This window comes from Drosophila serrata, unplaced genomic scaffold, assembly GCF_035046125.1.
Source record: "Drosophila serrata isolate PLE 108 unplaced genomic scaffold, ASM3504612v1 contig_276, whole genome shotgun sequence".
In the NCBI taxonomy this organism is placed as follows: Eukaryota; Metazoa; Arthropoda; class Insecta; order Diptera; family Drosophilidae; genus Drosophila; species Drosophila serrata.
In genome coordinates this window covers 7,103,000-7,126,303 of record NW_028257174.1, presented here as the reverse complement: position 1 = coordinate 7,126,303, position 23,304 = coordinate 7,103,000, and the positions used below count along the sequence as shown (strand labels likewise).

Sequence of the window (23,304 nt, the reverse complement as noted above, 5' to 3'; positions counted from 1 at the left end):
TATTATCGCTTCAAGTCGATTGCCACTAAACTATCGATATATGGGAATCGTACTGGCCAATCGACTTAATCTCCAGCTCCAACGCCTCCCCTCCCCCCACCATACCACTTCACCTGTATTTGAACACAGCAAGCGAGCGTTTTTGGATTGGATTGGGTGTTGGATCGGTATCAGCAGAGCGCAGCCTTAACACCTGGGTGGCCTTCAAGCGCTCGCACATCTTGGAGCAAAAGCAGTGGCAGTAGCAACAGCAGCGACTCCAATAACAACAACTGCGGTGCCTTTGTCTTCCTTTGTGTGTGTTTTAGGTTGTTGTCCACCTTTTCGCCAGCGCCGCCTCCTAACTTCTTTGTGTGTTTTTCCAATTTTCCACTCTTTTTTTCGGTTTCTGCTGCTCCTTTGTCTGTGGACTTGCACTGTGCTCCCGAAACTTCAGAGCTGGCCAAATGCTGTGGACAGTGCACTTGGACGGTGGCCCGCAGCGGGTCAATCACGCTGCCGTGGGCGTGGGCGATTTCATCTATAGCTTCGGCGGCTACTGCACTGGCTACGATTATCGCCACAATGAGCCGATCGATGTCCATGTCCTGAATGCCCACACCATGCGCTGGACGCTGGTGCCGCAGCAGCTGGACCAGGACGGGGAGCCGCTCAAGTATCCCCTAGTCCCCTTCCAGCGCTACGGCCACACAGTGGTGGCCTACAAGGATCGAATCTACATTTGGGGCGGTCGGAATGACGAGTACCTCTGCAACGCCCTGTATTGCTTCGACCCAAAGACGGCCAAGTGGTCGCGTCCACCGGTCACAGGCTGCCTGCCCGGAGCACGCGATGGCCACTCCGCCTGTGTGATCGGTAACAGCATGTTCATCTTTGGCGGCTTTGTGGACGAGATAAATGAGTTTAGCAGCGATGTTCATTCGCTCAATCTGGACACCATGGAGTGGCGCTATGTGCAGACCTTCGGCGTGCCGCCCAGCTACCGGGACTTTCATGCAGCGGTGGCCTACGAGCAGGAGCGTATGTACATCTTTGGTGGACGCGGGGACAAGCACAGTCCGTACCACAGCCAGGAGGAGACCTACTGTCACGAGATCGTCTACCTGGACATGAAGACCAAAGTCTGGCATCGTCCTTTTACGGCGGGCAAGGTGCCCGTCGGCCGTCGCAGCCACAGCATGTTCGTGTACAACAAACTGATCTATGTGTTTGGTGGCTACAACGGCCTGCTGGATCAGCATTTCAACGATCTGTACACCTTCGATCCGCGCACCAAGTTGTGGAATCTGATACGCGCCAATGGCAAGGCACCGACAGCTCGCCGCCGGCAATGCGCCATTGTGATGGCTACCAGAATGTTTTTGTTCGGTGGCACCAGTCCACGCAGCGGTACCGCCGCCACCGATGCCGTCCCTCTGCCTTCGGTGACCGCCACACCCAGTCAGGAGGCGGCCAACGCGGCAGGCGCTGGAGCACAGTCGGGTGTGGCCCTCATCGATTACAGCGATCTGCATGTGCTGGACTTTGAGCCGACACTGAAAACGCTGGCCACGATGGTGGTGCTGAAGCATCAGCTGGACATCTCGGGGCTGCCGCGTAGCTTCCGCTCTGACCTGCAAATGCTCACACAGCCGAACAGTATTAGCCGGCCGATAAACCAGGCTGGCTAGCAGCCCAAAGCGGAGCTGGAGACGGTCATGTGAGGGAACGAACTGCCACAAGTGAAATAACTAACTACTCTGCATCCGCATAGAACTACTGCATCTGGGAGCCACTAGTCCGGTTCCTGGTACTTAAAACCATTGGAGGAGCGAGCTCGAATTACACATAACAGAGAACAATGACGAGAGCCAGAGATACATGAAGTTGGAGAAGGACGAAATCATGATGCTAATACATAAGGTGAACTGAGGACGATACCTGATATAGTTGCATCATTGAGCACATGGAGACACAGTGAGAGAAGAGAGAGAGAAGCCCCAGTAATTAACAAAAGTTTTAGAAACTTGCTTTCGGTACTTCTCTGATAGCTGATAAATTATATACAAAACAAACCGCAAATTACTAGATAACTGCGAATGATACTATGGATACTGAGATAGCGATGTAGTTTGTAAAACATTTATATCAAAAATGCCCAAATAAAAACTCCATTAACTATATAATATTAATAATCAAGGCACAAGTGAGTGTGCCGAGGGTGCATTTGTATACTAAATATGTATGTCATGTGTTGTTGCCATTTCTATAAACATATATTTAGTTGGAAGCGCCCTCTCCTGATTTCCTTTCCTACCTTTAATTTAAGCACATAATTTAACAGATTTGTGATTTTGTATTCTTAGCAGGAGCTGCATAGTTAGTCGCTTTAATTATATACCTTTAATGTTAACTTATTTGTTCATTAGTCGTTCATAAATTAAATTAATGCTGATTAAAACGTACTACAAAAATAGTAGTTTCATTGCAACTTCTAGCCTTGATCGGGTGATATTGAAGGCGGCACTTAACTTCCTTTCATTTGCAACTCTATTACTGGGCTTACAATGTAATTTCGAGCACTCTTTGACCTTCAGCGAACAGTTCTAGGCAGGAAGCAGCCTCAGAACCGCAACCTTGCACGCAATGCTAGGAAAACTAAGGTCAGCCAGCTCCGTAATTAGCAATTGTTGATGGGAATCGCGAAAGTCGCCTCCAGGGGCGGAGCAGAATATCGGGTATATTGTGGGGACTATATATAATATTATAGACTGGGACTATCCCACGGCACTCGTATAGCCACGAACGGTTAGGTACCCATTAATGATATCCGAGGGCATATTCTGCATGGAGGCGTATTCATCGGCATTGGCGAACCGCAGCTTGGTATGGGGATCCGCATACGGAGCAGGCAGGCCGCTAATATCTGAGTATTTCTTGGCGGGCACCAGCGAGGGCGGTGCATTCAGCGTGAAGTCTGCAAAAGAACACCTTTTTGAACCAATACACAATTTCCACGCTTCCTGCACTTACAGGTGGGCCGATCGGCCGGCAGCTTTTTGTTCCGTTCCATATTGCTTATTTGCCGTAGCGGGCGGTAAACGCAATTCTTGGGGAATGCGAATGGCCGTTTAAAAGAGCGTTTCGGTTTTGCATCCATTTAATTATTTCGTTTTGTTTACTTTTTGCTACATATGATAATTAGTGTGACCGTAGCTCAACTATTAAAAAAAACATATATCGATAGCCTTGATAGTAGCATCTATCGATTGTACCGATTAACCTATTTGTGAAGCTTTTGAAAAAGCTACTGAACTTGCTCTCTATTTTGTAATACAACAGTCGCTAATCACAAGTTAAACTAACAATTTTTAATTTTTAACAGCTTAAGAACAATTTTAGATTTTTTTCACAAAACCTGCAGTTTTAATTTAAATTTTGAATAATTACACGGTTTTCCATCGATAGGCCGAATGTATCGATAGCTATTTGCCTGTGATTGGCAACTTTGGCACTCACGCACACACACACACGCAACTCGGCCAGTTAACAATCTTTTTACTTTTTGTCCCACACAGATGTGCTTTTAAAGTTTATTAACTTTTCCACTGACCCAGCGACCGTAACATTTCAAACGGATTCAATTGAAGACAACCATTAAATTGGACAATTGAGAGTGAAGCGAAAATGATGTAAAGGAAAACTCTCAAGTAGCTTTTGTGCGTGTGCGTGAGTGTGTGTGTGTGTGTGTGCGCGCCCCTCGTGTGCGAGTGTATGTGTGCGTGTGTGTGTGTGCGCTTTGGTGTGTGGAAATTAACGTAGTGTGAAGAAGAGTGGCGAAGGAAAAGCGACAATTGCAGTCCAAGGCGAACAACAAAAGCAACTTACAACTGAAGGTTGTCCCCCTGCCACACATCAAACTTTGGCGGAGGACAACACAAAAAGGATTGCAGTAAGTTCCTATTGGATTCCTGTAAACAAAACAGCAACAACAACAATACGCACAATCTGCACAAACAAAAAGAATTCATGGCTTTTGATGTTGTTGTTATTGCTGCCGCTGTATATGTTGTGTTGTTGCTGTTATTTGTGGAACGGAAGCGGAGGAAGTTGAATCATCGTGGCAGAACTTGTTTTCCCAACTCCATTTGTTTTTGCCGCTCCAAGCATAAACATTAAATCTATTTGTTAGGTTCATGCAAAGTCCAATTGGACTGTAAAACGCATACGAATCCATTTCAAATACCCCGGCTCAAGCAGTAAATGTAAACAAAAGCATTTTGCGCCATGTGGAGAGCCTACGCCATATTTACACACTAATATATCTATGGTACAGTGGATCCTCTGCATTAATTTTATTAAAGAATAATATTTAATATTGAATATATGATTTAATAATGGTCAGAGCTCTTTAAGAAGCCTTAAAACAAAGCCTACACTTACAAAAACGTACAGTTTTCATATAAATTCATTCGATGTCAGGTTTCCAGCTGTACCCCATGTTCTAAAACTGATATAAATAATGAAAATAATGTTTACTTTATCGCATCTCCCCTTCTAACAAAAAGAAAAAAACTTAATTAAAGTTGGAATCGAAGCAAAAATAAAACCCTACTGTTGCCCTATCTTATCTCTGGCATATCCAAGTCGCTTTATGCCTTTCATTCTCAAGAATTAAACACTCAACCCGGCTTTTTTCGCTATCTCTTTCAGAGGTCCAGAGGTTAAAAAAGAAACCCAAGAACGACGCCGCCATGGAGGAGAAACGGATTGCCGACTATTTCGTGGTCGCCGGCATGCCAGAGCAGCCTCAACTACTACAGGAGAACATCTTCAATGACTCGGGTCGGCTGAGGGCAGCAAGCACCATTGAGCCCATCACGGACATTGGCGTCTTCTTTCCCCTCCTGGGCGAAGAGATACCCGAGGGCTTCGAGCTACTGGCACACACGCCCACCGGTTTGCCGGCTAACCTTAATCATGGATCAGTGCGCACCACCGAATGCTACATTTACTTTCGACGGGGCAAGGATCGTCCACCGTTAGTGGATATAGGTGGGTTAAGGGGCTAACTTTTAAAGGAAACCCCATAGTGGCCTCAAACCCCAACCTGATAACGAATTTCCTGTATTTTAAAAGCACAAAAAAATGCCATTTCACGATAAGAGGAGCAATGATCTCATTTTTGAAATAAAACTCAGGATTACCTTATAATTTATGCTTAAAAATATATAAATAAGGCTAGTTTTCTATATAAAGTTTGTGTTAAATGGTTTTTCCCTACTTGTTGCAACTCTAAGTTTGTTTATAATAAATAAATATTGATTTAGGCGGAGAGGCTCCATCAATCAATCAAAGGAAAGCTCTATGTGGTACGGTTTTCATAGATAAGAAATGAACACTTTAGGCTTGTAATCTAGACACGATAAATGCAAGTGACCTTATTTTATTATAAACAAAAAAAGTTGTAGACACAAATTATGCCTTTATTTATGAGACAAAAGTATGCCAAACATTTGTATTTTCCTTATCTCCAGTTCAAGAACATTCATAAAACCCATTCCCTAACTCTTTGTAGGAGTCCTTTATGATGGCCACGAACGAATCATGTCGGACGCTGAGATTGTGGCCGAAACGCCTGGCGGCCGAGTGGCTAACGTTAACAACTCCACGGCCAAGACCTTCCTCACTTATCGACGCGCCCGGGCTGATATGCCGTGCAACGAACTGGTGGTCACCGAACTCTGTGTCATCGTCCAGAGCAAGGGGGAACGGGCACCGCATGCCTTCTGTTTGATCTACAAGACACTGAACAAGGGCTATGTGGGCAGCGATGTGTATTTGTGCTACAAGAAATCCATGTATCGGCCCAAGCACATCAGCTACAAGCCGGAGATCCTGCTGCGTTATCCCACCGTCGATCACAACGATTTCCCGCTGAATTTGTGTCCAAGCGTACCGCTCTTCTGCCTGCCCATGGGTGCCTCCTTGGAGGCCTGGCCACATGTCAATGGAACGGAGAAGCGAAAGCCCATTAGTCCTGTGTTTAGTACCTTTGTTCTGACGGTCAACGATGGCACCTACAAGGTGTATGGATCTGCGCTGACCTTCTACGAGGACTACGAGTGAGTGAGAGCTTTGCTTATTGGTTTTTAAAGCTCCTAATTTCTGGTTTCTTTTTACAGTGAGTCTCAGTTGTCGGAGGAACAGAAGGAACTGCTCGGTTGGGATGAGAAGTTTGGGTCGCAGCACTCGCTGCACATGATCAAGGCGATTTGCCTGCTGTCGCATCATCCTTTCGGTGACACCTTCGACAAGTGGCTGAAATACCTTCACGTGAGTGGGCGGCCTTTTTTACCGCCTAGGGAAATGTAGTAATGTTCTCTGTATCTCTTTATAGCGAATGGTATTATATGGCGTCAATATACCCATTCCCGTGGAGCGCTATATAACGCAGCTATTGGATGAGGTACCATTTCCGGCGCCAAGCATTCATCTCCAGCTGTCTAGCGAGTCCAATGATCGCATTCTGCTCACGCAACCCGAAGACTCACCGTTGCCAAGAAGCGGCGCTGGCTTTCATATGCTACTCCAAAACCTGGGCACTGACAATTGCCTGCATGTGCTCCTGCTGGCCCTCACCGAACAGAAGATACTCATACACTCACTCAGGTTAGTTTCTAGCTTTGATTTATCATGGTTTTCTGGTCTTACTCATACTTCTGTCTCCTTGCAGACCTGCCACACTGACCGCCGTGGCCGAGGCCATTGTTTCTCTGCTGTTCCCCTTCAAATGGCAGTGTCCATATATACCACTCTGTCCCCTTGGCCTGGCCGAGGTGTTGCATGCCCCATTGCCATACTTAATTGGCGTGGATTCGCGCTTCTTCGATCTTTATGAGCCGCCCACAGATGTGACCTGCATTGATCTGGACACGAACAATATAAGCGTGAGTAACTAACAGATTAGGAATTCTAGGTCATTAATTAATTAATCATTTCCCTTGCCAGTTGTGCGAATCGCAGCGCCACTTATCCCCAAAGCTGTTGCCAAAACGGGCGGCTCGCTTACTCCGACATACCCTAACCGAGCTGGAGAATGCCAAGCCCATTAGTTACGACTCGACGAATAGCCTGGATAGGGATATAAGGAAACGAAAGCGGGAACTGGTGCTGGAGCAGCGCATTCAGGAAGCCTTTCTGCTGTTCATGGCCAGCATTTTGCGGGGCTATAGGGACTTTCTGGTGCCCATTTCCAAAGCACCGTCGGTGGGAGCCACCGATCCGAGTGCCCTGTTTCAGCTGAAGGCGTTTTTGCGGTCACGGGATAAGGTGAACTTGAATTCTAGACCCTCTTAAACCAAATTAATTGAGATTCATTGATTTCCAGTCCTACCAAAAATTCTTTGAGCTTTTGATGAAGACCCAGATGTTCATCCGGTTCATTGAGGAACGCTCCTTTGTCTCGGATGGCGACCATGGGCTTAGCTTCTTTGACGAATGCGCGGAAAAGGTGGGCAACTACGATGAAACACCGGCACAACTGCATCTTGTGGACTGGGATACGGGCCAGAATAGTGAGCGCACCAAGTACATCTTCCCACCGGATGGTGGTGTGACGCCTGGACCGCACGAGGAACCAGCCTACAACTATGAGAACTTTACGCTGCAGCCGCAGCTATTGGAGGGCACCAAGAAGACGGCTCTGTCCAAGTTCCTGCAACTGCAGCTGAACGCCTCGCTGTCGCCGGGTTCGCCAATTGCTCGGCGGACCAAGCATGAGATCAAGCTGTCCCAAAAGATGGCCAGCCGTTGTCAGCAGCATCCGGAGGCATGGTCCAAGTATCTGCTGGCTACCTGCTACTCGCTGTACTTTCTCATTCTGCCCTCCATGGTGCTCGATACGCGGCATGCGGGCAAGGAGCCGGACATATTGCGGGCTGCATACGATGTCCTGGTGCGAGCTAGTCGGCTAAAGATCACCTGCGATGAGTTCTGTTACCGGATCATGATGCAGCTCTGCGGCATCCATAACCTGCCCGTGCTGGCCGTGCGTCTGCATTATCTGATGAAGCGATCGGGCGTCCAGGCAAATGCCCTCACCTACGGCTTCTATAATCGCTGCGTGCTGGAGTCCCAGTGGCCGAGTGATAGCACCACACTAAGCCAAATCCGCTGGAATCGTATCAAGAACGTGGTGCTGGGAGCGGCACAGTTTCGAAGGGCTGGCAAGCGACGGGCAGCAGCCAAGGTAAGTAGCACTCTCTCTCTCTTTTTTATTCTTCGTAAATCCTAAAGTTTTCTGGGTTTTTTTTTCAGGTCAACAAATCACTGAGCGACTCACAGGACCAGAATCTAAGCACTCTGGAGACGGTGGACGGTCAATCGCGTAGCAGTTTAGCCTCCTCGGGCGGTGCCGATGGCGCTGGCGGAGGTGGTGGCCACGGCCTGCTGGACTTTGCCTCCTTCGACCGGCTGCGCAATAAGTTGGGCAGCATTGTCCGCCAGACGGTGACGGGTGGCAATAATGATGCAATGATGCCCTCGGATGCCGGCGAGCCGAGTGCTCAGCATACGGCAACGCCTACCTATGGCGGTGACACTGATATTCTGGCCAAAGCCCTGCAACAGCAGCAGCCGCGCAAGCAAATCATGAGCATCGGTGGCGGCGAAGATGAGGATGAGGACGAGGACGAGGATGATGAGTATACGGCGGGATCGCCAAGCACGCCACAGAAGCAACTCGATGCGGGCGGCAATGAGCTGCAATTTAGCAGCGGTCGTGACTATGAGGCAGATGAAGAGGAGGAGGACGACGACGATGAGGATGAAGAGAACGCGAATGCGGATGACGATGAGCGTGTGGCCACCCAGCGTCCCAGGCAGCGGGTTCAGAGTCCAACCAAGTAAGAGAGGGAAATTACGAGTCGAAAAGATATATTATTTAACTTGGTTTCTTTTCTAGAATCTCCCCTCGAACGCCTGTCACCCAAAACGATCCGTTGGGTGCCCTCAATGAGGAGGAGTCTGCCGCCACAGCTGCTGGCCCTAACCCTGCTGCTGAGGAGCAACATGAGCAGCAGCCAAGGCAGGTGGATAGCAGCCTGTATAGCGACAAGCCGATTCTCTTCCGCGGCCAGAGAAGTGCCACCTTCGACGAATCTACGCAAATAGGGAAAAGCATGCACCGCTCGGAGACAATGCCGGTGGCCAGCAGCGGTGTGACCCATAGTCTGGCCAATATTGGATCCTCGCTAAAGTTCACATTTGGGTAACCTTCCTTCAGATCTTTCTTTCATTATTTCGTTTGTTGTTGTCGTGTTCTCGGTTGAATCACCTTTATGAGATCCACATGTTGCTTTTCACGACCCTCCCTCCAACCAAATCACAAGAGCAAGCAAGGATTTTTATCCTCTTAACTAATTTTCGATGTTTTCAGCCTTTTCCTGACTTGACACAGGAAACTAAAAGAAAAGCAGGAAGAGGCTAAACATCCATCTCCCTTTCTCCCTCTCTCTCTCTCTATCTTTCTCTGTCTTTATCAACCATTTGTTTTATGATTTATTTCCATATATATACATAATATATATAATTATATCTTAGACGTTATTCACCCGCACGATTGTCCCTTAAGAAAGACTTGAAATTGCCCGCCAATATTATAGAAAACATATCGAGCATAAGGTAAGTGGAGACCTTTGATTTGGAGACCTTCTACACTGATAAAAAAAAAAACCACACGCACATATAGAGACTATACTTTGCTAATTTTATATGTTATAATTCTTGGTTATGGAATCGATTTGATGTATACCATGGGTTTTGGCCTATTTTTATTAGTTTTATCTTAAGAACCTTAATTATTTTTGTGTGTGGCTAATTATTTTAGTGTAAAATGTATGTATTTGTGTTAATTAATTTACCAGGAAAAGCCTGTATTAGGTAAAGTAATTTTTATAATTAAAAGTTAACCCTAATATTGGTTCAAAATAACCCTGATAAAGTAATTTATTTTTAATCAGAAGCTGAAAACAGTGAAGGAGTAATTTCCGACCCTATAAATCATATATATTCTTGATCAGCATCAAAAGCCGAATCGATCTAGCAGTGTTTGCAACAAAAAAATTTTTTCAAAATTTTATAAGGGGTTACATCCTTAAAAATTGTCAAAAAAATTGACAAATTTTGAATTTTATTAAATTTTAAACTTGAGTATGCAGATTTATTACCCTTAAAAAAAACTAGCTTAAAACAACTTTCCGAATCAAAATTGAAGCATTTTTGACTTAGTTATGGATTTTTTTCAAACCTTGTTTTGACCAAAAAATAAATATAAAAAAAAATATCAGTAAATAACGATTAAAAGACCTAAAAAACTTCCCAAACCTATTTTCTTTGGCGTTCATTATGTTCTTACATTATTTAATTATATAATTTGTTATTTATTTAATTTAATACTGATATTATTGTATATTTTATGTGTTAAAAGTATTGTATATGTTCTTTTAAACACAAAAACACGAGACCTAACTCTATCCCCTCGATAGATTCGCAGGGTTTCTTCTGGGTTATGGTTTTTATGTAAATTTAAATATGAATGTGGTTCAGTTCCCCCTCAAAAGTGTCTTCGTTGGTGGCGGTGACGGTGGCGGGCAATTCAAGGTTTGACAAGAGCCACGCATACATCACATCCACACTATAACACGATGCGATTTCATCGCATATAGCTAACGATCCATCTATCCAAAAACAACCAAGCAGCACCGCACCACCATAGAGAGCAGGAGCCAGCGACAGCAGGTGAAGCTGGAAGGGATCTTCTAGGAGGCCTCTAGTGGAGCCTGAAACCGAATTTATCCCTTTCACCATCAGCTTCGTACTGTCACTGACTCCAATTTCCATTTTATTCACCTTTTCTGTTGTCACTGATCATCCATTAACATTTATAGTTAAGGTTTATAAGCACCAAGTTAATAATATTAATTAATAAATTAATATTTGTACCACACACACAGTCCCAGCTTGACGGGCAAAAAGTCGAACGAGCTGATCCAGGGAAGCCTGAGTAGCATCAAGTACGCCGCCAACTCACTGACCAAGAAGTTCGATGAGATCAAGGGCGTCATTTCGGCCAATTCGACGCCAACAAAGACGAACAATGGACACCAGCAGCAGCAGCATCATCACCACCCGCACCATCATCATCATCATCATCTTCATCAGCATCAGCAGCATAGCAATCCGGAGCTGGAGGAACATGACGCTGCCATCTCTGCCGGCGTTCATGAGGATGGCAAACTGCGTCGAGTCTCGAGTGATTTAGATCCCTGGGGCAGGCTCAGTGAGTCGCGCAAGTCCAGCTATAACAACCTGGTGCCGCTGGGTGAGAATAGTTCCAGTGGAGCTTTGCATATGCATGCCTTTCCCGCCCTGCCCGACAATCTCTACAGTCTGACCGGAGAGGTGAGTGGAAATATATAAACCCAGACGTAATGCTTCTTATTAATGTATTTATATTATATTTAGGGTGCTGCGGACAGGGACTGCGATGTTATGATTCAACTGACGACATGCTCACAGTGCCACAACTGCTCGGTGCTCGTCTACGACGAGGAGATCATGAGCGGTTGGACGGCGGAGGATTCTAACCTAAATACCACCTGTCATGCCTGCAATAAGCTCACAGTGCCCTTTCTCAGCGTGCAGATTGAGCGGCAAGAGGAACAGGCGGAGGCGGACCAGCAGGAGAGTAAGGATCAGAATGGTACAAGCAGCAGTAGCAGCCTAACTGTGCCGTATCTGAATCCTCTGGTGTTGCGCAAAGAGCTGGAGAACATACTCACCCAGGAGGGCGACATGGCACTCATCAAGCCCGCCTTTGTCGAGGAGCATCCCATCATCTATTGGAATTTGCTCTGGCTAATGGAGCGCATCGAGGGCAAGACGCATCTGCCAGAGCTATGCCTGCCCGTGCCGGTTAGTGTTTCATTCATTTCTGCTTTTCTAGAATGCAATAAGTAATCCCTGCTAATCTTTCAGAGCGACAAGGAGCAGCTGGATCCGCTGAGCAAGGTGAAGACAGTGCATATCCAATGCTTGTGGGACAATCTCAGTTTGCATAACGAGGCCAGTGGGCCGCCCATGTACATACTGTACCGGGAAGTTCAGCCAACGAACCTGTTTGCCGATCAGCAGGCTCAGCTCAACAAGAAGTGAGTGTAATCCTGTCCGAGAAGGACCACCAACTGACCGTTTTCTCCACCCTTTTGCAGTGTCATTCAGCAAATCATTTCGGCCATTCGATGCAACGATTTCGCCACTCCTTTGAAGCGTCTGGCCAACGAGCGGCACAAACTGAAGAGTGATGGTGTTGAGCGCTCCCATTCCTTCTATCGGGATATACTCTTCCTGGCCCTGACCGCCATTGGCAGGACGAACGTGGATTTGGCCACATTCCATCGCGAATATGCGGCCGTCTTTGATAAGCTGACGGAGCGGGAGTGCAATATGTATTATCGCAATCAGGATTTGCCGCCATCGGCCTCGACCATCTTCTGTCGCGCCTACTTCCGGCCCCTATCACTACCCTGACGTTGCCTTGATGAGACTCAGCAGGGAGTAGCAGGTCAGGGCGATGGAGATGAGCGAGGAATGCATCAGGAAAGATAGAAGCACAGCGGAACTTAAAAAGACAAAATCACGATTAAGACCAAAAACGAAGATTAACGAAAAATTTATTAAAACGGAGACCAGGAACATAAGGAAAACAAACTTGAACAAGAACGAAACGCTTATCAGACACCCTCTAAGGTTGGGACGAACCCGAAGCTGGGGGACAATTCTGGCACCAATTTTTCCTTGGGGAACAAAAGTTAATATACATCAAATGTTTTTTAAAAAAATAATTGTAACTTTTTGTAGAGTAAACTTGATTTAAAGCATTTTAAAGGCTTCTTTGTATAAATAGTAGAACAATTTTTTGCAACTAAAAACTTATGGTTTCTAAGGAAAAATACGAACCGAATTCGTCCGTGAAAAAAACCCTCAGAGTAATTTTTTATTGTTATATTTTGTATTGGTGACCAAACCGTAAAATGTGTAAATAATGATGATAATGAAATGATTTTATTTCTTAAGTATTCCCCAGACTTAATTTCCACGATGTTTGATTTAAGAACAAAGTTATACACGACATATAATATGTACACACCTAACACGAATGACAATACATAATTACTTGCTGCACTTGGGCAGTGCGTTTCACGAGTGTAAAGATGTCCCTCACTAAATCTACTTGCGACTGATTATTAAATTCAATTACTTAATTTTATCCTTCGATATATCCCTCCTGTACTTAACCACTTACGCCACTGAAACGCACTGCTAATTGGGATACTTTACTACACTATTCATTGGCTCGATTCAACTCGATCCTTGTCATATATTTGCCTTATTATATATAATATATTTAAATCGTGAAAACAAAAAACATGTATAGGTGTACATACGTAGATAACTGTATGTATGCAGGGTTATTTTTTGGAAAAATACCTAATAACTTTTCGCACTTTTATCTTGAGATTTCTTCATTACCAAGCTCTCGTGTGTGTCTTCTTGTTTTTTAAGTTAATTTTGGGGATAGAGGGAGAGGGAGTTGGGACACACATTTAATGGATAATAATTAAACAACGATTACAATTAGCTATTATTTATGGGATAATCGTAAAGTGTAAATCGTATATCAATATAGGGACAACTCTTGCGGATCTAAATGTATCACACACAACACCTTTGTTCACGTTTTATAAACCAGAGACACACCCCACACAGACACTCACTTATGTACTGCAGACACAGTAATATTTTTTTTTGTTGGTCGGGCATCTTAACTAAATGTATATTAAATAATTAATTTAATTAATTAATAAAACAAGAAATGAAAATGGCAAAAAGAATAAACAAACAAGTTTTAAAAATACCCAAGTCTGGTGTTTTTTATCTATCAAAACTTTAATGGTATTAATGTAAGTGGAATGATATTTAAATTGATATGATATAGAAATATATCCTCTTGATATATCTTCCTATTTGTGGGTAATTTTATTACGAAGTTTGCTACATAGTTAAGGAGTCATTTCCGAATAAAGGATAGATTTATATTCTTGATCAGCATCAACAGCCGAGTGGATCTAGACATGTCAGTGTTTCTGTCCGTTTCTACTTAAACTGATCTGATTTTTAAGGGGTCTGTATGAAACTTTACAGAGTCATCTTACTATACGGTCTTGATCGGACGACTAAATCATATAGTTGTTATAGAAACGACCGGAAAATGTACAGCAAATGTGAAACTGTCTATATAGTATGATAAAATAATAAAAGTTTCACTATTTCTTTGTTTTTTACCATAGAATATTTATGAACTATATTAGATACTTCAACTATTGAATATATATACATAATATCTGACATCTATTTTGTTTGATTTTAATTTTACGAGATAAACTTGAATAAATTCGATTATATAAACCATAAATGTTTTATAAATATGTATATCCTATTAGTTTAAATTTCGGTGTATAACTTCCTATCTTGATAATCACAATCTAAAAATTATCTTCAGAAGAACCAAATCAAATCGCCAAAAGAATAACCCACACATTCAAACCCAAGATCCCGGTGAGAATAGAAATAAAAACCAAATGATAATGTATTATTGCATATATGTAGACTATACACATGTATAGATAGATGGGTTCAGGGATGTCCGTGTCATGGTTGCCTCGCAGCAGCACTCGACGGGATTATAAAGGTGTGGATGTGGGAGGGAGGGTGAAGGACAGGACCAGGAGTGACGCGGAACATGGATCGGCACAATTATAAATTAAATCAACTTACAAGCGAATCTAGCGACAAAAAAAAGGTTTAATATTCCGAATATATATATATGTAAACTTAGGGAGAGAGGAAGACTAATCCGAGAGCATAACCACATCATCGTTGACAACAGGCGCTGGCTTCTGCTTTTGCCCCAGCTCTTTCTGTTTCTCCTTCTCCTTGGCATCAGTCTGACGGCGCAGAAACTGACTAATCAATGCGTTCTTGGCGGCCGAGGGAATCGGCTGATCTCTGGGCACAGACATGAGCAGGGTGGCCCGCTTTTTGGTGCCGCTTTTAGCCTGTCCAACGGGTGTCGTATTGGGTGTTATAGAGGCTGAGATCGTGGCAGGAGTTTGGGCGGCCACTGGTGAGGCATCTGCTGGAGGACTTAGCTCGTGCTGCTGTGCCTCTGCTCCTCCACCTCCTGCTCCTCCTCCTGCCTCGCTCACCTTCGGCGTCAGCGTATAATCCCATTGATTGTGCAGGGTTAGCTCTTGGAGTTGAAACTTTTGCAGCATTTCGCTGGTTACTATCCAACAGAGACGCTTCTTGGGCTTTTTGGTCTTCTTGGCGGCCTGTTCGGGAGTGCTTAGCTCCACAGGCTTCCAGGTGGCCAGCTCTTCGATCTTCTCACGGATTGCAGCCTTGGCGGGCAACAGTGTTCGATTCGAGTTCCCAGAGGCTGCCATCTGAGTCTTTAGGTATTCCAAATACTCATTAATCAGGAATGTCTTGGAGTTGCGATTGCCGTGGGTCAGACGGACCAGTTGCTGAAGCAGACGGTCGTCCAATTGCAGCGGTAACTGCGGCTCGGGACCCTGATCGTCCCGTTCCGGTTCCGGTGGCGGCTCTAGGCTAATGGAATCCACAGCACTCCAGCAGGCATACATGCTGATTGTGTTGACAAAGATGGCAGGCAGCTGCTCCGACTGGTTGCCATTCTCGTCCAGCCAAACGGGTCCCAGCAAGCGCGGTTTTATCTTCTTTGTCTGCTTCTTCATTTCCTGGGCAAACTCTTGCTGCAGCACCTGCAGTTTGGCTTTCTGTGCCTCACGCGTGTGGCCATCATCGCCATCACCATCATTCTGCAACTCCTCATCACTAAGATGGCCATGCGGCACATACCACTCGTTGTACTCCTCCTCGGACTCCTCCTCCGATTCGCGTTCCTCTTTCTCATCCTCGCTGGCGCTCAGCGATTCGCCCGGCTCCTCCTCTTCCCACTCGCAATCAGAGTCCAGCTCGTAGTCAAAGTGAACCTGCAAAGAGATTACAAATTAACCCAAATAAAAAGCTTACTTCGAAGATACTTACCTTATCGTGGGCCAGCGGACGGCGGGCAGAGATAGTCTGACTCTTTTTGCGCCAGGTGCCGTAGTACGGAGGCCTACGATTATCCGCAAAGTGTAGATACTTGGTTCGCATCCTGGCCTGCAGCTTCGGCTGCTCCTCTTCAATGGGCAGTCCAGCTGTGGCGAGGTCATCTACAGGGAAACAAGGAGTTAAATCATAAAGGCGAAAGCAAAGTTAAGGTACGCACCTATTACTTGAACATCGTCATCTTCCTCCTCCTTGGTGTACTTTTGGAGTCTTGCATCCCGCAGCATCTTTAGCGGCTTGTGGCGGCCGCTTTTCAGTTCACTGAGATAGAGATGTGCTCGGCCGGGTCGCTTCCTTCGACTGATATCCTCGTCCGTATCCGAATCTTCTCCTTCGTTCTCCTCGGCGTGCCTGAAGAGTCCATCCAGCTGGGACCGATGCTCATGTTTCATAGAGGCACGCGTGACGGGCGCCAGAAGCATATCGTCCTTGATCTGGAAGGGACGGAAGGCAAGGGTCTGACTGTTGCCCTTGGTGCTGTCGCAGCTGGACTGTTCGTGCTCCAGGTAAGAGGTGGCATTGGTATTGCCACCAGATTTTGGTTGCTTGGGCACAAAGAACTTGGTGAAGGATTCCGCTGCCCGTTTCTTCTTCTGCTCAGCTTCCTCGCGCTCTAGTTCCTTTTTGCGACGCTCCTCGTCTTTTTTGCGCTGCACCTCCTCCTTGGCCTCGTTCCGCTTGCGTTTCTCCTCGTTTTTGGAGTCAACCTCCGCCTGTCGCTTGCGCTCTTTCTCCTCTCTCTCCACCTTCTTCTGCTGCTCCTTCTCCTCACGCTCCAGCTTCCGCTGTTGCTCTTTTTGTTCGCGCTCGTTCTTCTTTTGCTGCTCTCTCTGCTCCTTCTCCTGCTGCTTGAGGCGACGCTCTTCGGCCAGTTTCTGCTCTTTCTCCTCGCGAGCCTTTCGCCGCTGCTCGAGGAGACGCTGCTGCTTGGGCGTGAGTGTCTTCGGGGCATCAATGGTGGACTCCGGGAGACTCTTTCTCAATGGGGCATCGGGCTTCTCCGCGACCTCTGTGTCCACATCCATCTCATGATCACTGCTCGAGTTTTGGTCCTCGCTGCTGGAGAGGATTACTGAGATGTCGGCCTCGGCAAGAGCCTCTTTATCTACTTTCTTCTCCTTCTTTGTGGATTCTTGACTGGAAGTGGACTCTGATTTCTTGGTTTCTTTTGGTGTTAGATTCTTGTCCTTTTTCTTATCCTCCTCCGGCTTGTCCACCTCTACAAGAATCACTTTGTCTTTTTGCTCCACTGCTTCCTGATCGTTTTTCCGACTCGTCTGCTTCTTTTCTGGCTCTAGACTCTTTGATTTCTTGTCCTTTTCTGGCTCTAAAACCTTTGGCTTCTTCTGGGGGTTCAATTCCTCGGCTATGATCTCAATATCATCGCTGGACTCACTGCCCACCTTCTCCACATCCTTTGGCGAAGCATCCTCGGTGCTTTCGTCGGCTTTCTTGAGGGATTTTCTGCGCTTGGCCCGCTTGTTTGCCAATGGCCACTTGATTTGTATGGGCGCTGGGGAACCCTTTTCCTTGGGCTTGACCTCAGGCTTCTCCTTGGATGCAGACTTCAACGGCTTCGCATTCTTCACCGTTGTATCCTTGGCTGCCTTTGGCTTTTTGGGTTGCGCAGCTGCCACTTCCTCTACTGCTTTGCTACCCATTTCCTCATTGTCTTCATCGTTTAGCTCGATAACTTGATCCTCCACAGCTTCTGCCGTAGTCTTCACCTTCTTGGTGGCTATGGCACCGCTCAAATTAAGGTTCTCCTTGCTCTCTAGCCCTTGTTCCGTAGAGCAGCCAGTGCCCTCTTGTGGCGGCGTCTCATCGTCATAGGAGAGCTTCCGCTTGCGGGGCTCCCTGGTAACCGGCGGATCATCTTCATCCAGGTTCACCACTGCTCCAGGTTCCAAACCAGAGGTGCTAGACACGGCGGCAGTGGGTGCTCCGCTGGGCGTAATCATCTTGAACGGGAGACGCGTCTGCACAAATTTCTTGCCATTGCTGGTCGTTCGCTCCGCGGACTTTTGTGCACTTTCCTTGGCTTTTCCATTGTTCGGTGTTTTCACCAGGCCGGCGGGCATTCTGCTAAATGTATTTCTGCTTTTTGTAACTTGTTTTTTGTTATAGAATGGAAAACGCGCTGAAAAACACACAAGAGTTAGAGATGCACGGGAGGTGGGCGCGAATTGCCGCCAATAGATTTGCCGTTGCGATCGATAGATCGATAAGAGGATCGTTGCCCAAGAGGTGGATTGAAACTAGGATAATAGTTAAGTAGAGGCGCGAACCATGATGGGTACTATCGATTAACTTGGAAAATAAATTCAGTTTATATTTGCTGTAGCGATCGATAGATCGATAAGAGGATCACAGCCTAAGAGGTGGATTGAAACTAGGATTACACTTAAGTGGAGACTTGAAAGTTAAATTTAGTTTCTATGTTTTATAATTTAAAAAACTTTGCACTTTTGAATTAATCGCAAAAAAAGTTTGCACACTTTCAATTAGATATTCTGTTTTAAAACACCGGCACTTCAAAAGATAAATAATATTACATATTTCATCGATTGGCAGCTGCAACTGCTATCGATAATCACGATACCGGCTTTGCGTGTGTGCGTCGCGTCTGTGAAGCGTTTTTAAAGACGAAAATAATATAAACAAAAATATAAAACTGAGAAGGTAAGCTTCTGCTGGTTCTGGATGATTTAAAGAATTGATAATACATATTATTTACAGGTTACATGCAGCTGAAAATGCTGTGGCGGGGACTCTGTCTGCTGGCTTTGGCCGCAATGCCGGTTTTTGCCCAAAACTCCCCGGATGCGGCATCTGATGTAGTTAACCTGGTGCCGGGCACCTCCATCAATGTCACAGCCAATCCATTTGGCTCCAAGATACTGTGGACATACTGTTACAAGGGCAAAAAACCCTCAATTATTAATTTTCTGGAGACTATCGAGTTCTATCTGGCAATTCGAACCGAGGACTTTGCTCAGTATGGTGGCAAAACGCCAGAGGAGGTACTGAAGCACTACAATCAACGTCAATCCCTGTTCAGCGTGACGCTATTCTCCCAGAAGCGTCAGCGGATCCCAATTTCACCCTTTGAGCAGCAATGCATCGGCATTGAGTCCCGGCAACCGTATAATATGACCCTGCAGCAGAAGCCCCTGGACCCGTGGCATCTCATGCACCTGTCTGCCGGCCTGCTCCTCTTCTGGATCAGTCGCCGGCTGGCCAAGAATAGTGTCTTTTACTATCTAGCCGGTGTTATCCTGGGCATTTGCGCCTCCATGCTGGTGGTTATTTACCTAGCTGCCAGAGTCATACCACGGCGTCCCATGATGTATGGTGTTTTAATTGGAGGCTGGACCCTTGGCTTCTATGTCCTAAAACAAGTGGTGGACAACATGCGCCTCATTCTGCTCACCTATCGCGAATATGTGGTGTGGTATCTGATTGTCACTGGATTGATATCGTTTCTGGTGCGTACAATCATCATCACCTTTTTGAGCATTAACTTGATCTAATCTTGGAATTCTTTTACAGATTTGCTATCGCATTGGACCTCCAAAGAACCCACGCTCGCAGAACATCATCATGTGGGTGCTGCAGGCCACGGGCGGTGCCCTGGTGTACTTCAGCAGCTGGCATACGAACGCGGCCGTTTTTCTGATTGCGGTGGCCTTTGTGGTCTATTACTTTCCACCATCGGTGATTATATATTTGAAGCGCTCGTATCTCCGTCGCTTTCCACCCAAGCGGCGTCTGCTTACCCAGGAAGAGTACTATCAGCAGACAGCCAAGGAAACTGCTAATTCATTGTCCGAACTGCAACAGTATCTCAATAGTCCCGGTTGCAAGCAATGGGATCTCATCACTAAGCTGCACAATCCCATACGTTTTGCTGAATTTGCCAATGGGGCACCACATTTGAAAGAGGAGGAGATCGATGATTATTCACGAGCTATTGAGGAGTCCCTGGAGGCGACACAGGAGGATCCCGAGGAGTTCTTACAGTGCAGCATGCACTATCGTCCAGCGGCATACAGACGTTGGTCCAGCTTTAATCGATCGAGCTCGAATCAAAGCCATCGGGTGACTGTACCTCCGCCGAGATTCCAATCGCAGAGTTTCAATCGTAGTCAGGCAGAGAAAGAGGAGAGCGAGGATGATGATGATGAGCATATGGATTAGCTATAGAAGAAGTGAATATAAGTAGGCACAGAAGAAAGTTCCTGTTGGTCTGGTGAAGGAAATTACCAAAAGTCATAGTCAGTTAAGGCCTGTGCACCTTTTTTTGTCCTTTTTGTAGGTTTACCTCATCCTTTGCTCTATTCTCTTATTTCTTTTGTTTAAATATTTCATGTTTCTTTCTGTTCATGTTCTTTGACGACTTGTAACTCCATTCTGATGTCTTTTCTTTCCATTCATATGTAAATGTTCATGTACAAAAAACAACACTGAAGAAATATATGTATAGAAATATAACGAAATTATTATTATTCATTTCGCACAATGTACAGGCTCCCATTGACAGGCAGGAGATGGTGGCGTATGCAATTGACCCGGCAGCATCTTCACCCGCCGCCGCTCCTCATCGTGCTGTTCGGCAGCACACATGGTCAGATCCCGTTGGCGAAATATTAGCACGTTATCCACATAGCCAATAGTCCAGAAACTGGTCGATGAACTGGGACTGCCAGAGCGTAGGGCACCCACACGATTACCCTCGGCGGGATCCACGTACAAGTACCACTTGAAGAGCTCTCCACGAAGTGTAAAGACTGGAGTGGCACTGGCAGCATCATCATTATGCTCCTGGACAAAGGCACGTATCTGACCCGCGGAATCCGTATAGTTCTGCTGACGCCAGGTGAACATCTGCCTGCCATTTAACCCATAGTTCCAGTCATCCGTTATGGTTGTATATAAATACTCTCGATCGCAGCCACTCAACAGACAGAAACCCTGCGGATCAAAGAGCAGACGCAGCACAGGGGGCAAACTTTCGTGCATGGCAGAGACGCGTCTGTGCAGACCCGCATCCACGCTGGCGTACATGTGATGTGTGACTATCCTGTTGGACACTCGGGCCATGTTGAACAAGAACAGCTCATTGCTATCGTGCATGGTTTGGTACCGCCAATACAGGGCCAACTCTGCCTCAATCATCATCTTGAAGCTCACCTCGTCGCGATCGGCGTAGAGCTGCTCCAGCTGCCGCACTAACTTATCCAGCGGTCTGTGGAAATACACATCCTCGATGGCATTCACTAGGATATCCCTCACCAGGGCCGGCTCTATGCTGGCTGCTATATACATGCCATACGACTGAATATTCTCCTCGGCATTCAAGAGGTTCGCCAGCCGCTGGGACATAAGCATCTTCAGGTGTCGCCTCACCTCCTGCTGCAGCTCGCAGGCAGAGCGACCGGTGGGTCCGCTAATGCATGGCATTTCGTCGCGTATAAAGTTACCCAATTGGGTGTACAGCCCTTTGGCCTTGTCGGTGTCATCGACAAAATCAGATCGCAAGACGCCCCAGATGCTTTGGAACACCTGCAGCTTATCGCTGCGACTGGTAGCACGCGGTAGGATGCCCTAAAGATGGAGGTAAAAACACAACATATGTATTCACATTTTAAAGTGGAATATGGGCAAGCCTAAGTTTACTTGTAAGTTGTCGAAATCGGGCTCAAGGGGCAGAACCTCCCCAAGAACCAGTGCTGCACTACAGGCACAGATGAGGAGGAGCATCTGCTGGCGCTGCTGCTGCTGCTGCATCTTGCTGTGTTTATGTTAGGCCTTCTAATGATCCCAGGCGGCTTGGCTGGACTGGACTGGAGTGGCATGGCGATCACAACAACCGCTAGAGCTTATCGCTATGAAAAGGGGGTCACGAAAGGTCCATCTTGATTTGCTTGACGTGGTAATCGGAGCTGGGTTTCTCCACCACAGCCAGCGTTCTTTTCTGGCCCAGCATGGCTGTCGTCTTGATGCGCTGCGTCAGTTGCTCCACTTCCATGGGCAGGGCCAGGGAAGAGGTACCTGTCGCCGCTGCAGTGGAGCGATTGCGGGGCTGCCTTCTTGGCTGTGGCACTGCAAATTCCTGATAAATCTTCTCCAGCTGTCCGTGGGGTAAGCTCTCCAAGTGATTCACCTGAAGATGCCGCTGATGTGAGCCGAAGAAGGTAATTAACACTTTAATCAAGAAGAATTCCAAGGAAACCTTACTTTCTTAAGCTGCGTTATTATATCCGAACTAGACAGATCTTCTTCCATTTTGTTAAAATTATTAGCAACTAATTAAAAAAAAATATATAGAGCTTTATAAAGACAAACAAAAAAGGCACCGAGCGCAAATGTCAGCTGTTTTCGAAGGGAGAGAAAGAGAGGCCGCCAACTTCGTTACAACAAGAAATATCTTATAAATATATCGATATGTATCGATGCAGTGAATGCGAGTTCTCTTTTATGGCATAAAATGGCCGAAAAGCCTGTGAATCCGAAAAGTCATATATTTTCCAATTCGCAATAAAAATCATAATTAAATGATAATAAAATATAGGGGGGGGGAGGTAAATTTGATTACACATTTATTTCTTATTCTCAGTTGTTTAGATCAAGTGCCAACGCCATCTAGCTTACTTCGGTGTAACCCAGAAGCTTGTGTTTCTCAACAAATGTCGCCACCAGCTCTTGTAATTGTAATTTCAAAGTTCCCGGAAATTCCGTAAGTCTAAAGTAAATCTTTTACAGATGTCGCCACCCGCTTTTGTAATTGTAATTTCAAAGTTCCCGGAAATTCCGTAAGTCTAAAGTAAATCTTTTACAGATGGCGCCATTCGCTTTTGTAATTGTAATTTCAAAGTTCCCGGCAATTCCGCTAGTCTAAGCTAAGTCCCTAACAGATGTCGCCACCCGATTTTGTAATTTAAATTTCAAAGTTCCCGGGAATTCCGTTAGTCTAAGGTAAATCTTTTGCAGATGGCGCCACCCGCTTTTGTAATTGTAATTTCAAAGTTCCCGGCAATTCCGCTAGTCTGAGGTAAGTCCCTA

General features: G+C 45.9%; 7 protein-coding genes across 9 annotated transcripts; 3 read left to right on the top strand and 4 right to left on the bottom strand.

Annotated features, from left to right (window-relative positions):
• The first annotated feature begins 32 nt into the window (after positions 1-32).
• LOC110181499 (kelch domain-containing protein 3) lies at positions 33-2,162 on the top strand. 2 transcript variants are annotated; one of them, XM_020949269.2, is made up of 2 exons: positions 33-295; positions 437-2,162. In XM_020949269.2, the coding sequence occupies exon 2, from the start codon at positions 447-449 to the stop codon at positions 1,668-1,670; it is 1,224 nt and encodes a 407-aa protein (XP_020804928.1). In that variant the 5' UTR covers positions 33-295; positions 437-446; the 3' UTR covers positions 1,671-2,162. The 2 variants fall into 2 exon arrangements, with proteins under 2 accessions (XP_020804928.1, XP_020804926.1); XM_020949267.2 differs by having other exon boundaries at positions 124-308.
• Positions 2,163-2,331: 169 nt separating this feature from the next.
• On the bottom strand, positions 2,332-3,221 carry LOC110181500 (INO80 complex subunit C). The gene is made up of 2 exons (XM_020949270.2): positions 3,013-3,221; positions 2,332-2,956 (listed from the first exon to the last, which is right to left on the bottom strand). The coding sequence occupies exons 1-2, from the start codon at positions 3,137-3,139 to the stop codon at positions 2,757-2,759; spliced, it is 327 nt and encodes a 108-aa protein (XP_020804929.1). The 5' UTR covers positions 3,140-3,221; the 3' UTR covers positions 2,332-2,756.
• A 226-nt stretch (positions 3,222-3,447) lies between these two features.
• Crag (DENN domain-containing protein Crag) lies at positions 3,448-13,957 on the top strand. 2 transcript variants are annotated; one of them, XM_020949244.2, is made up of 15 exons: positions 3,448-3,931; positions 4,693-5,034; positions 5,558-6,104; positions 6,165-6,315; positions 6,380-6,651; positions 6,716-6,929; positions 6,991-7,311; positions 7,370-8,230; positions 8,299-8,885; positions 8,945-9,250; positions 9,583-9,663; positions 10,995-11,442; positions 11,506-11,955; positions 12,019-12,191; positions 12,252-13,957. In XM_020949244.2, the coding sequence occupies exons 2-15, from the start codon at positions 4,734-4,736 to the stop codon at positions 12,568-12,570; spliced, it is 5,031 nt and encodes a 1,676-aa protein (XP_020804903.1). In that variant the 5' UTR covers positions 3,448-3,931; positions 4,693-4,733; the 3' UTR covers positions 12,571-13,957. The 2 variants fall into 2 exon arrangements, with proteins under 2 accessions (XP_020804903.1, XP_020804904.1); XM_020949245.2 differs by lacking the exon at positions 9,583-9,663.
• A 728-nt stretch (positions 13,958-14,685) lies between these two features.
• Positions 14,686-18,661, bottom strand: Caf1-180 (Chromatin assembly factor 1, p180 subunit). The gene is made up of 3 exons (XM_020949233.2): positions 16,400-18,661; positions 16,174-16,343; positions 14,686-16,118 (listed from the first exon to the last, which is right to left on the bottom strand). Exons 1-3 carry the CDS (start codon positions 18,318-18,320, stop codon positions 14,952-14,954), a joined length of 3,258 nt encoding a protein of 1,085 aa, XP_020804892.2. The 5' UTR covers positions 18,321-18,661; the 3' UTR covers positions 14,686-14,951.
• A 119-nt stretch (positions 18,662-18,780) lies between these two features.
• Positions 18,781-20,733, top strand: Nemp (Nuclear envelope integral membrane protein). The gene is made up of 3 exons (XM_020949234.2): positions 18,781-18,921; positions 18,979-19,727; positions 19,792-20,733. The coding sequence occupies exons 2-3, from the start codon at positions 18,984-18,986 to the stop codon at positions 20,437-20,439; spliced, it is 1,392 nt and encodes a 463-aa protein (XP_020804893.2). The 5' UTR covers positions 18,781-18,921; positions 18,979-18,983; the 3' UTR covers positions 20,440-20,733.
• Positions 20,715-22,417, bottom strand: LOC110181482 (uncharacterized). The gene is made up of 2 exons (XM_020949235.2): positions 21,919-22,417; positions 20,715-21,846 (listed from the first exon to the last, which is right to left on the bottom strand). The coding sequence occupies exons 1-2, from the start codon at positions 22,027-22,029 to the stop codon at positions 20,749-20,751; spliced, it is 1,209 nt and encodes a 402-aa protein (XP_020804894.2). The 5' UTR covers positions 22,030-22,417; the 3' UTR covers positions 20,715-20,748.
• LOC110181484 (uncharacterized) lies at positions 21,879-22,680 on the bottom strand. The gene is made up of 2 exons (XM_020949236.2): positions 22,480-22,680; positions 21,879-22,417 (listed from the first exon to the last, which is right to left on the bottom strand). The coding sequence occupies exons 1-2, from the start codon at positions 22,525-22,527 to the stop codon at positions 22,142-22,144; spliced, it is 324 nt and encodes a 107-aa protein (XP_020804895.1). The 5' UTR covers positions 22,528-22,680; the 3' UTR covers positions 21,879-22,141.
• Between the last annotated feature and the right edge of the window lie 624 nt (positions 22,681-23,304).

Coding starts and splice junctions, on each gene's coding strand:
- LOC110181500 (XM_020949270.2), bottom strand. CDS start 3,139: ATGGATGCAAAACCGAAACGCTCTTTTAAACGGCCATTCGCATTCCCC. Junction 2,957..3,012: donor GCCGGCCGATCGGCCCACCT/GTAAGTGCAGGA, acceptor GTTCTTTTGCAG/ACTTCACGCTGAATGCACCG.
- LOC110181484 (XM_020949236.2), bottom strand. CDS start 22,527: ATGGAAGAAGATCTGTCTAGTTCGGATATAATAACGCAGCTTAAGAAA. Junction 22,418..22,479: donor TAATAACGCAGCTTAAGAAA/GTAAGGTTTCCT, acceptor GGCTCACATCAG/CGGCATCTTCAGGTGAATCA.
- LOC110181482 (XM_020949235.2), bottom strand. CDS start 22,029: ATGCAGCAGCAGCAGCAGCGCCAGCAGATGCTCCTCCTCATCTGTGCC. Junction 21,847..21,918: donor CCGATTTCGACAACTTACAA/GTAAACTTAGGC, acceptor CTCCATCTTTAG/GGCATCCTACCGCGTGCTAC.
- Nemp (XM_020949234.2), top strand. CDS start 18,984: ATGCAGCTGAAAATGCTGTGGCGGGGACTCTGTCTGCTGGCTTTGGCC. Junction 19,728..19,791: donor CTGGATTGATATCGTTTCTG/GTGCGTACAATC, acceptor ATTCTTTTACAG/ATTTGCTATCGCATTGGACC.
- Crag (XM_020949244.2), top strand. CDS start 4,734: ATGGAGGAGAAACGGATTGCCGACTATTTCGTGGTCGCCGGCATGCCA. Junction 7,312..7,369: donor TTTTGCGGTCACGGGATAAG/GTGAACTTGAAT, acceptor ATTGATTTCCAG/TCCTACCAAAAATTCTTTGA. Junction 12,192..12,251: donor CAGGCTCAGCTCAACAAGAA/GTGAGTGTAATC, acceptor ACCCTTTTGCAG/TGTCATTCAGCAAATCATTT.
- LOC110181499 (XM_020949269.2), top strand. CDS start 447: ATGCTGTGGACAGTGCACTTGGACGGTGGCCCGCAGCGGGTCAATCAC.
- Caf1-180 (XM_020949233.2), bottom strand. CDS start 18,320: ATGCCCGCCGGCCTGGTGAAAACACCGAACAATGGAAAAGCCAAGGAA. Junction 16,344..16,399: donor TGACGATGTTCAAGTAATAG/GTGCGTACCTTA, acceptor GTTTCCCTGTAG/ATGACCTCGCCACAGCTGGA. Junction 16,119..16,173: donor GTCCGCTGGCCCACGATAAG/GTAAGTATCTTC, acceptor ATCTCTTTGCAG/GTTCACTTTGACTACGAGCT.